At 41.1% G+C, this 11,927-nt stretch overlaps 1 protein-coding gene across 2 annotated transcripts; it reads right to left on the bottom strand.

Moving 5' to 3' along the window:
* Positions 1 to 3,291: 3,291 nt before the first annotated feature.
* LOC110536179 (arrestin domain-containing protein 3) lies at positions 3,292 to 11,690 on the bottom strand. 2 transcript variants are annotated; one of them, XM_021621785.3, is made up of 6 exons: positions 11,219 to 11,690; positions 10,957 to 11,023; positions 10,712 to 10,823; positions 6,614 to 6,716; positions 5,785 to 6,050; positions 3,292 to 5,355 (listed from the first exon to the last, which is right to left on the bottom strand). In XM_021621785.3, the coding sequence occupies exons 1-6, from the start codon at positions 11,646 to 11,648 to the stop codon at positions 5,245 to 5,247; spliced, it is 1,089 nt and encodes a 362-aa protein (XP_021477460.1). In that variant the 5' UTR covers positions 11,649 to 11,690; the 3' UTR covers positions 3,292 to 5,244. The 2 variants fall into 2 exon arrangements, with proteins under 2 accessions (XP_021477460.1, XP_021477459.1); XM_021621784.3 differs by having other exon boundaries at positions 10,712 to 10,859; positions 11,219 to 11,682.
* Between the last annotated feature and the right edge of the window lie 237 nt (positions 11,691 to 11,927).

The following is an 11,927-nucleotide window of genomic DNA, read 5'->3' as shown; positions in this document are numbered from 1 at the left end:
AAAAGTACAGTTTGCACTGTTCTGTGAAGGGAGTAGTACAAAGCGTTGTACGAGATCTTCATTTTCTTGCCAATTTCTTGCATGGAATTGCCTTAATTTCTCAGAACAAGAATACTGACAAGTTCCAGAAGAAAGTTATTTGTTTCTGGCCATTTTGAGCCTGTAATCGAACCCACAAATGCTGATGCTCCAGATACTCAACTAGTCTAAAGAAGGACAGTTTTATTGCTTCTTTAACAGCACAACAGTTTTTAGCTGTGCTAACATAATAGCAAAAGGGCTTTCTAATGATCAATTAGCCTTTTAAAATGCTAAACTTGGATTAGCTAACACAACGTGCCTTTGGAACACAGGGGTGATGGTTGCTGATAATGGGCCTCTGTTACCCTATGTAGATATTCCATACAAAATCAGCCGTTTCCAGCTACAATAGTAATTTACAACATTAACAATGTCTACACTCTATCTGATCAATTTGATGTTATTTTAATGGACAGAAAATGTGATCAAACTTCTTCACAACAGTATCTCGGACCTGCCTGGTGTGTTCCTTGTTCTTCATGATGCTCTCTGCGCTTTTAACGGACCTCTGAGACTATCACAGTGCAGGTGCATTTATACAGAGACTTGATTACACACAGGTGGATTGTATTTATCATCATTAGTCATTTAGGTCAACATTGGATCATTCAGAGATCCTCATTGAACTTCTGGATAGAGTTTGCTGCACTGAAAGTAAAGGGGCTGAATAATTTTGCACGCCCAATTTTTCAGTTTTTGATTTGTTAAAAAAGTTTGAAATATCCAATAAATGTCGTTCCACTTCATGATTGTGTCCCACTTGTTGTTGATTCTTCACCAAAAAATACAGTTTTATATCTTTATGTTTGAAGCCTGAAATGTGGCAAAAGGTCGCAATGTTCAAGGGGGCCGAATACTTTCGCAAGGCACTGTAACTACAGAATGAAGCCAACATCAGCGTGAGCTTTGGTTGCGAATGGTATGAACTTTGAACTCTTATTCACTACAGAAGTGAAACCTCCTAGCCGTTGTGTTAGCAACAGCAGATGCAACGAGGGTTAGAAAAGAACAGACAGAGTATCCCGTCTATCACCCAATTACTACAACGTATCCAATTGACAACCAGAGACATTCTTCAAAGGACTCGGTTTGGCAACACGGCCTTCCATTTACCACCAACCTACCGAAGCGCAGCTCAGAGTAAATATTTATTGCATTTTCCTTTTCCAAATGGGCGGTAATTTAGAATGCATCAGATACTGCATTTACGATAGCACAGCTTCTCCCTGTGTACCTCAGTCTTCCCGCTCTTTCACTCAAACCCAGCCCTTTTCCTTTGTGTAACAAGCTGTCATATATGTTCCGCCCGCTAGGGACGTTTTCCTTTATGACGTAATTTGTAATCAAGTTATGATTTAATTATGTGTATGTGTAATTCTGTGTGATTAGTTAGGTATTTAGTAAATAAATAATTAAACCTAATTTTGTATTGCTGATTCAAATTGTTAGCCAGGGTTTGTGCAGATAACCAAGAATTTACAACTTTCAGATGAGACTGAATTAAGATGACGATTGATATTGACTGCTATTGATGTAAAATATTACTAGGTCTTTAAGAGTTTATTCAGAAGATAACAGCTCTATAAATATTATTTTGTGGTGCCCAACTCTCTAGTTAATTACATTTACATGATTAGAGACCGGGAGGTCCGTGGGGCGACGCACAATTGGCCTAGTGTCGTCCGGGTTAGGGAGGGCTTGGCCGGTAGGGATATCCTTGTCTCATCACGCACCAGCGACTCCTGTGGCGGGCCGGGCGCAGTGCGAGCTAACCAAGGTTGGCAGGTGCACGGTGTTTCCTCCGACACATTGGTGCGGCTGGCTTCCGGGTTGGATGTGCGCTGTGTTAAGAAGCAGTGCGGCTTGGTTGGGTTGTGTATCGGAGGACGCACGACTTTCAACCTTCATCTCTCCCGAGCCCATACGGGTGTTGTAGCGATGAGACAAGATAGTAGCTACTAAAAACAATTGGATACCACGAAATTGGGGAGAATAAGGGGTAAAATTCAAAAAAAAAAGTTTATTCAGAAGATAACAGCTCTATAAATATTATTTTGTGGTGCCCGACTCTCTAGTTAATTACATTTACATGATTAGCTCAATCAGGTGATATTAATTACGGAGAAATTATTTTATAGAATAGCATGTCATATCACTTAATCCGGCATAGCCAAAGACACGACAATCCCTTATTGATGTCACCTGTTAAAAATAATTGAACCTGCCTTCTCCCCTTCATCTACACTCATTGAAGTAGATTTAAGCCTTGGGACAATTGAGACAGATTGTGTGTATGTGCCATTCAGAGGGTGAGTGGGCAGGTCAAAATATTTAAGTGCCATTGAACAGGGTATGGTAGTATATGCCAGGCACACCAGTTTAAGTGTGTAAAGAACGACAACGCTGCTGGGTTTTTCCATGCTCAACAGTATCCTGTGTGTGTATCAAGAATGGTCCACCACCCAAAGGACATCCAGCCAACTTGACACAACGGTGGAAAGCATTGGAGTCAACATGGGTCAGCATCCCTTCGGAACGCTTGACTCCTTGTACAGTCCATGCCCCGGACGAATTGAGGCTGTTCGAGGGCAAAATATGGTGCAACTCAACTAATGTTTTGTACACTCAGTGTATGTGAAAATACTCTGACCCATATTGCCCTCGTTGGGAATAAAAACTAATGCACCTTCATCTCAAATGTAAGGACAGGAAATTCATACCCAGAACAAATGCAGGTATATAAAATATACGAAACAAATATTTAACCAACATTTCATTGTTGTACACTGTGGGTATAGTATCGTCACAAACACTGATGGATATGGAAACACAAGAATGGGAAAGGAAAAGGGGATACCTAGTCAGTTGTACAGTGAATGCATTCAACTGAAATGTGTCTTCCACATTTAACCCAACCCCTCTGAAATCATGTTCAAATGTTTTTTAAATGGTCAAATGGAAGTTAATGTGTTTATTACAGGTCAATAACATTCATGGCATATAAGTAGTATCAGTCAAACAGTACTTACAAAATGTTCAATTCTACAGGTGGCCAATCTGTGAAGATCTACTTAAGAGTTTATCAGTGGGCTTTCCTAAAGTGCTACCTTGATACTCAGTTTGACAAACACAACAAAATATACAGTACATTGTTAAAAGGTATTGTGGTTAAAACATGTATGTATGTATGTATGTACACATACACACAGAGACAATTCAACATGTTTTTATCAGAATACTGTCTGTTTCTATTGTGATATTACAAATGATACATTTTTGGCAATACATAAAGAGTCTAGAGATGTGTACTTCCCTGTCTTCATTAAGAAGGTTCAAGGGAACTCAATGGCAAGGACGTCACAAACAAGGACAGTTTTGACATTTGAAATCAAATGAAAAAAAAATGTCCACGTTCAATACAACATAATGAATTTACCACCAATACATCTTCAAAACAATGGGTTGTGCACATCTTTTAACGGCAGTACTGAACTCTTCAAGGGAGTTTGAAAGAGTTTAAAATTAGTAGATGTCCTCAATGGATGAACTTGGGAGTGTTAAAACAGACATAAAAACAGTTAGAACAGCAACATAAATACAATATATAATTTACACAAACACATCAATACAATTCATATGAAAAATATATTATTGTGCGTGAATTTGAGTGGTTCTTCATATAGTAAGCTCAACCACAAATGTCAAATGTTTCAGACTTTGTTGGATTACGCTCATACAACTAGGAGTGTAAAAACATGGTTTTGTTATTCAGACCACAGCAAGAGAACAGTGTAGTAGCATTAGTGTACTTTTAAAATGGACATACAAATGAATTAGTGATTGAATCACAAGCATCCTGAACATTCTATTTTTCCAAACGAATGGGGCAAAACAATGTTGACCATGAATAACAAATCGAATCCTTAAATGAACCATGATAAAAAAGACAAGTAGGGTGAGACAGACAGACACCACGGAGCGATTGATCAAACATGAGTAAACACAGTCACAAAGCCCAATTATCTTATGTTAACAATCACTCAAGCACCTTGAAAGAAATGCTAAGCAACATGACCTGGCAAGAGATGAACGACGACTGTACCATTAGATATTTAAAGCACTGTCCGTCTGTCACCTCAAACACTGGAGGATGGCAAGGCATCATTACATGTAAGTAGTATGAAATATATGCAGTTTTATTTACAGTTGTAAATATGTATGTATGTATGTATGTATGTATACATATACAACTGTAAATAAAACTACATGGCTATAAAAACATGTAACAGAAATATTAACGGAACAAACACCTTTTAAAAGTTGATGCATAAAATATTAGAAAATCTGGTACCGTATTTGGTACAACCCTGAGAACTATTGCAAATCAACCTTTTTAAGAGGCATTTAACATAAATCCTACAATTTGTTATGTTGTAAGATTTGTTAGAGCAAGTTTAGTTGTCTATCAAGCCTTCTTCCTTATCAGCTGTAGTATTGAGTTAGTCCTCTAAGCAATAGCATTGCCCAATAGTTCCTCATCTCATGACCTAGATGGAGGTGAATTAGGCTCTGAAATGTCAGTTTTTAAAAAAAGTAATGAATTCTGAACATTTATGGCAATAGTGAGCAGAAACAGCACAAGACTTCCATAGGTATTGGTAAGAGACAATATATGAAGGAAGGATTTGACATGGTGGTTGATGACAAAACTTGCTCTAACAATTCTTATGGTGATAAACATGTATAAATTGTAGAATTGGAAACCCCATCTTAAAAGGGGTTTGGCAGTATCTAATCTCAGAATCCAGAACCAAATCTAGAGTGAATGTCGGCCTCTGGCCAGCTACTGGACATAGTGGAGGGCCTAAATTACCCCCCCTTTCCAAAATTCTAAAGATGCCAGGTTTACACCAACCCGGCGAAATCGTGATTTGTCCAAATAATCAGTGACACAAAAACCAGCTCACCAGAGGAATGGTTCCTAGTAACCCTCATATTCCCATTCCCAGTTGTGAGACACAATACATGTCTTTAATATGACTAGGTACATATTAGAGACATTCGTATCTAAGTGCTGCTTACCCTGCCTAAATCCTAACCTTAACCACTAGGTAGAAAAACACTGACCTTAGATTGGAGTCTAGGGGCAATGTGATCCTAGTACTATTGCTGCTGATATGGAGGTGGAGGCTGGGGAGCATAAACAGGAATATTACACAGCACAATGGGGAACAGCACCTTGAGGTCCGTGGAACCTCTGATACGTAGACTCACCTGCAGGAGAGAAGAAGAACAGGAAGAAAAGACAACATCAGAACAGAAGGATAGGCATTGGGCCAGTCCAATCACCTATTCACCTATTTAACCTACGATTTTGAGGAGATCTGTGCAGGTTATACAGATGTAAGCAATATGGCAAAAAAATTACACCTGGGCTATCGAGAGGGCAAGTAGGGGTGATTTCCATATTGCTTATACCTCTCAGCCTCATATTCACAAGTCTCTAGAGTAGGAGTGCTGATGTAGGATCAGTGTTGCATTTAAGATCATGAATAACATTACATGGACAGGGGGGGACCTGATCCTAGATCCGCCCTCCTACTCTGAGACGCTTTGTGAATGCAGGCCCAGATCTCCAGGAGTGCTTAGGGGTCGATTTGGGATTGGTAGTAAAAGCTGCATAATTTCCAGATGGATACCTACATCCACAGTGTAATCCACCTCCAGTATAGGACAGTTGGAGATAGTGAGAGTCGTGTTGGGAGGGATGGGAAGCATCATATCGCTGTAGACCTCAGAGCTACTGGGATTGACAGGCTGACCATCCACTGAAGCCAGGTTTTTCATCTGCAACCTCCTGTTGCACTTGTTATGGGTGTAAAACATCTGCTTCTGGATAAGTGTCGCATGCGGAGTCACTGTCCGAGAGGAGCCGTTACTAAGCTCACAGATGATTTTCACCATCTCTCCTATAGAAAAAAAAGGGGGATTCAAAAGGTGAGATGTGTGTTTATTGGAGTGTGTAAACACAACTATCTTGGAAGACTTGACAAGTGAACAGGAATTTCTATTGAGTCTCCATTTATTTGACAATAATAGACGAGTAATTTTGTACACCAGTCATGCGCTGGAAAACTCAGGCACGCACACACAGCATTTCTAGCTAACATTCTGACACAATTATTCCCTTGTTCACAAAGACAGACCCACTTCTTAGACCAAATCTGGGTGCATACCACAGTCTGCTGGCTAACATATTGGTCTTGTTTTGTAAAATACTAGCCTTGTGAACAAGAACTTACTGCTGCATTCCCAGTTCGTTTCACATCGTGCACGTAGAATGTGAACTCAGGATGGTTGAAGGCTAGAAAAATACAACAATGTCAGGGCTGGAGCCCCTCTAAGGAAGTGTTTTTTATTGTTCCAGTACTAGCTTCCTGTGTACGTGTACATTAACTTGCCTAACGCTACAGAAACAGGAGTTTGGTCCAAAGGGCAGGAGCCTTTCGGGCTTGGGACAAGGCTTACTTACCTGGGACAAAGCCTTTCCTCTCAGTGCAGACAGTCATTGAGATGGGACCTGAGGCACACCAGAGGCAGCACAGGGTCTTGGTGTTGCTGCCTGCCAGAGGAGCCTGGAACAACACACAGATCTGGGGTCAGGCTATTTTTTATTTATTTATTTCACCTTTATTTAACCAGGTAGGCAAGTTGAGAACAAGTTCTCATTTACAATTGCGACCTGGCCAAGATAAAGCAAAGCAGTTTGACACATACAACGACACAGAGTTAAGGTGCCTTGCGAAAGTATTCGGCCCCCTTGAACTTTGCGACCTTTTGCCACATATCAGGCTTCAAACATAAAGATATAAAACTGTATTGTTTTGTGAAGAATCAACAACAAGTGGGACACAATCATGAAGTGGAACGACATTTATTGGATATTTCAAACTTTTTAACAAATCAAAAACTGAAAAATTGGGCGTGCAAAGTTATTCAGCCCCCTTAAGTTAATACTTTGTAGCGCCACCTTTTGCTGCGATTACAGCTGTAAGTCGCTTGGGGTATGTCTCTATCAGTTTTGCACATCGAGAGACTGACATTTTTTCCCATTCCTCCTTGCAAAACAGCTCAAGCTCAGCGAGGTTGGATGGAGAGCATTTGTGAACAGCAGTTTTCAGTTCTTTCCACAGATTCTCGATTTGATTCAGGTCTGGACTTTGACTTGGCCATTCTAACACCTGGATATGTTTATTTTTGAACCATTCCATTGTAGATTTTGCTTTATGTTTTGGATCATTGTCTTGTTGGAAGACAAATCTCTGTCCCAGTCTCAGGTCTTTTGCAGACTCCATCAGGTTTTCTTCCAGAATGGTCCTGTATTTGGCTCCATCCATCTTCCCATCAATTTTAACCATCTTCCCTGTCCCTGCTGAAGAAAAGCAGGCCCAAACCATGATGCTGCCACCACCATGTTTGACAGTGGGGATGGTGTGTTCAGTGTGATGAGCTGTGTTGCTTTTACGCCAAACATAACATTTTGCATTGTTGCCAAAAAGTTCAATTTTGGTTTCATCTGACCAGAGCACCTTCTTCCACATGTTTGGTGTGTCTCCCAGGTGGCTTGTGGCAAACTTTAAACTACACTTTTTATGGATATCTTTAAGAAATGGCTTTCTTCTTGCCACTCTTCCATAAAGGCCAGATTTGTGCAATATACAACTGATTGTTGTCCTATGGACAGAGTCTCCCACCTCAGCTGTAGATCTCTGCAGTTCATCCAGAGTGATCATGGGCCTCTTGGCTGCATCTCTGATCAGTCTTCTCCTTGTATGAGCTGAAAGTTTAGAGGGACGGCCAGGTCTTGGTAGATTTGCAGTGGTCTGATACTCCTTCCATTTCAATATTATCGCTTGCACAGTGCTCCTTGGGATGTTTAAAGCTTGGGAAATCTTTTTGTATCCAAATCCGGCTTTAAACTTCTTCACAACAGTATCTCGGACCTGCCTGGTGTGTTCCTTGTTCTTCATGATGCTCTCTGCGCTTTTAACGGACCTCTGAGACTATCACAGTGCAGGTGCATTTATACGGAGACTTGATTACACAGAGGTGGATTGTATTTATCATCATTAGTCATTTAGGTCAACATTGGATCATTCAGAGATCCTCACTGAACTTCTGGAGAGAGTTTGCTGCACTGAAAGTAAAGGGGCTGAATAATTTTGCACGCCCAATTTTTCAGTTTTTGTTAAAAAAGTTTGAAATATCCAATAAATGTCGTTCCACTTCATGATTGTGTCCCACTTGTTGTTGATTCTTCACAAAAAAATACAGTTTTATATCTTTATGTTTGAAGCCTGAAATGTGGCAAAAGGTCGCAAAGTTCAAGGGGGCCGAATACTTTCGCATGGCACTGTACATATGGAGTAAAACAAACATACAGTCAATAATACAGTATAAACAAGTCTATATACAATGTGAGCAAATGAGGTGAGAAGGGAGGTAAAGGCAAAAAAAAGGCCACGGTGGCAAAGTAAATACAAAATAGCAAGTAAAACACTGGAATGGTAGATTTGCAGTTGAAGAATGTGCAAAGTAGAAATAAAAATAATGGGGTGCAAAGGAGCAAAATAAATAAATAAATAAATTAAATACAGTAGGGAAAGAAGTAGTTGTTTGGGCTAAATTATAGGTGGGCTATGTACAGGTGCAGTAATCTGTGAGCTGCTCTGACAGTTGGTGCTTAAAGCTAGTGAGGGAGATAAGTGTTTCCAGTTTCAGAGATTTTTGTAGTTCGTTCCAGTCATTGGCAGCAGAGAACTGGAAGGAGAGGCGGCCAAAGAAAGAATTGGTTTTGGGGGTGACTAGAGAGATATACCTGCTGGAGCGTGTGCTACAGGTGGGAGATGCTATGGTGACCAGCGAGCTGAGATAAGGGGGGACTTTACCTAGCAGGGTCTTGTAGATGACATGGAGCCAGTCGGTTTGGCGACGAGTATGAAGCGAGGGCCAGCCAACGAGAGCGTACAGGTCGCAATGGTGGGTAGCATATGGGGCTTTGGTGACAAAACGGATTGCACTGTGATAGACTGCATCCAATTTGATGAGTAGGGTATTGGAGGCTATGTTGTAAATGACATCGCCGAAGTCGAGGATTGGTAGGATGGTCAGTTTTACAAGGGTATGTTTGGCAGCATGAGTGAAGGATGCTTTGTTGCGAAAAAAGAAGCCAATTCTAGATTTAACTTTGGATTGGAGATGTTCGATCTGGGTCTGGAAGGAGAGTTTACAGTCTAACCAGACACCTAGGTATTTGTTGTTGTCCACGTATTCTAAGTCAGAGCCGTCCAGAGTAGTGATGTTGGACAGGCGGGCAGGTGCAGGTAGCGATCGGTTGAAGAGCATGCATTTAGTTTTACTTGTATTTAAGAGCAATTGGAGGCCACGGAAGGAGAGTTGTATGGCATTGAAGCTTGCCTGGAGGGTTGTTAACACAGTGTCCAAAGAAGGGCCAGAAGTATACAGAATGGTGTCATCTGCGTAGAGGTGGATCAGAGACTCACCAGCAGCAAGAGCGACATCATTGATGTATACAGAGAAGAGAGTCGGTCCAAGAATTGAACCCTGTGGCACCCCCATAGAGACTGCCAGAGGTCCGGACAGCAGACCCTCCGATTTGACACACTGAACTCTATCAGAGAAGTAGTTGGTGAACCAGGCGAGGCAATCATTTGAGAAACCAAGGCTGTCGAGTCTGCCGATGAGGATGTGGTGATTGACAGAGTCGAAAGCCTTGGCCAGATCAATGAATACGGCTGCACAGTAATGTTTCTTATCGATGGCGGTTAAGATATCGTTTAGGACCTTGAGCGTGGCTGAGGTGCACCCATGACCAGCTCTGAAACCAGATTGCATAGCAGAGAAGGTATGGTGAGATTCGAAATGGTCGGTAATCTGTTTGTTGACTTGGCTTTCGAAGACCTTAGAAAGGCATGGTAGGATAGTTATAGGTCTGTAGCAGTTTTGGTCAAGAGTGTCCCCCCCTTTGAAGAGGGGGATGACCGCAGCTGCTTTCCAATCTTTGGGAATCTCAGACGACACGAAAGAGAGGTTGAACAGGCTAGTAATAGGGGTGGCAACAATTTCGGCAGATAATTTTAGAAAGAAAGGGTCCAGATTGTCTAGCCCAGCTGATTTGTAGGGGTCCAGATTTTGCAGCTCTTTCAGAACATCAGCTGAACGGATTTGGGAGAAGGAGAAATGGGGAAGGCTTGGGTGAGTTGCTGTGGGGGGTGCAGTGCTGTTGACCGGGGTAGAAGTAGCCAGGTGGAAAGCATGGCCAGCCGTAGAAAAATGCTTATTGAAATTCTCAATTATGGTGGATTTATCAGTGGTGACAGTGTTTCCTATCTTCAGTATAGTATACTATACTTTGTATGGCTGTGACAAATGCTGAAATTCTTTCTTCAACTCAACTTCAACTAATATGTCATAGGCCTATATCAAAAGGGAATCAGGTGGATAACCTACATAAGGCAATTATAATAGGATGACATTTAACTCATTGACATTCAAGGTTGGCGTAATGCCCAGGTAGGTTCAGATAGACAATGGGAGGACATGCCCTTACCAGAAGATGTGGTTGGTTGGCATCTATGTGGCTGGCAAAGTTGAACTCAGTCACAAACTCCTTGGCTAGATGCCATGGCCTGTGTATCTCCACCTTCATTGAGTAAATTATACTGCCATGCACCCCATGGAAAGAGGAGGGGAAGTTTCTGAATGAATGCAAATAAGTTTAACAATAATGGTCAGACCTTGAATATACAACAGTGAATAAAACATACACACACAGTAATAAGACTTCATACACACCCTTGTGGGATTTGGCATGTGAATGGGTACACATGGGTTCCTGGTTGAAGTGTGGTGTTAGGGACCGCTGAAGATTGAAAACAAAACAGTTCATTTAAACACAACACAACAGCTAGCTGACTAGCTAGCTATGATTATAACTCCAATGTGATACACAGACGCACACACACCTTTTTAAATACACCGGTGTATCAGAATTCAGATTATGATGCATGTTTGTAAATAAGTAACTGTGTAGCTAGCTAAGTAATAACATAACTACCGTTATTTTCTTGCATTACGATTTGAGAGAAGTTGAAGAATTCCAGCCTTGCCGAGTGGACTCGTCGTTGCCTTCTGCGTCGTCCTCTTCTTCCACCACCTCCTCCTTGTGTTGTCCACTGTACCTTTGCTTTTCCATTTAATGTTAATGTTATAGAACTGAGCTTTGTTTCTTTCGAAAGATCAAAGGAAATCTGACCTGCCATAAAGTCACCACTCGAGAAAGTCACTCTCGGGTTATTGGCGTTGAAATGTATTGTAAAATGTTTAAACGTTTCTCCAAACATTTTTTGTGCAAAAAAAATGGCTCTGAAGAAAAAGCAACAACTGTGTGTGTACTGTTTAAACCAGACTGCGCAAGCCCACGATATGCACACAGGGGCGTCTCGTGCTGAACCGTTCTTCTTGAATGGGAATTTTAACCCGTTCATGTCCCTTCAGTCAATCAAAAAAACGTAACTAGAACTATTGTAACCTGCAAGGTTTAGATATGATGGCGATTATTTCATATGGTTTAGAGATATGAAAGTAATGAGATGTAGCCAAATGAATTAAGTTCAATTCACTAACTGCAATGACAATTTAGCTACTGACAACTAATATCTAAAATAGCAATTTAGCTAGCTAGCTAAACAGCTTCACAATCGATCAACTCATCATTCATTCCACTGAGAGCACATATTTTGAGGGAAATGTATAACCAGGTGCAG

The sequence above is a fragment of the Oncorhynchus mykiss genome, chromosome 11 (genome assembly GCF_057628025.1).
Source record: "Oncorhynchus mykiss isolate SJ-2025 chromosome 11, ASM5762802v1, whole genome shotgun sequence".
In the NCBI taxonomy this organism is placed as follows: domain Eukaryota; kingdom Metazoa; phylum Chordata; class Actinopteri; order Salmoniformes; family Salmonidae; genus Oncorhynchus; species Oncorhynchus mykiss.
This window is presented reverse-complemented; position numbering and strand designations above follow the sequence as displayed.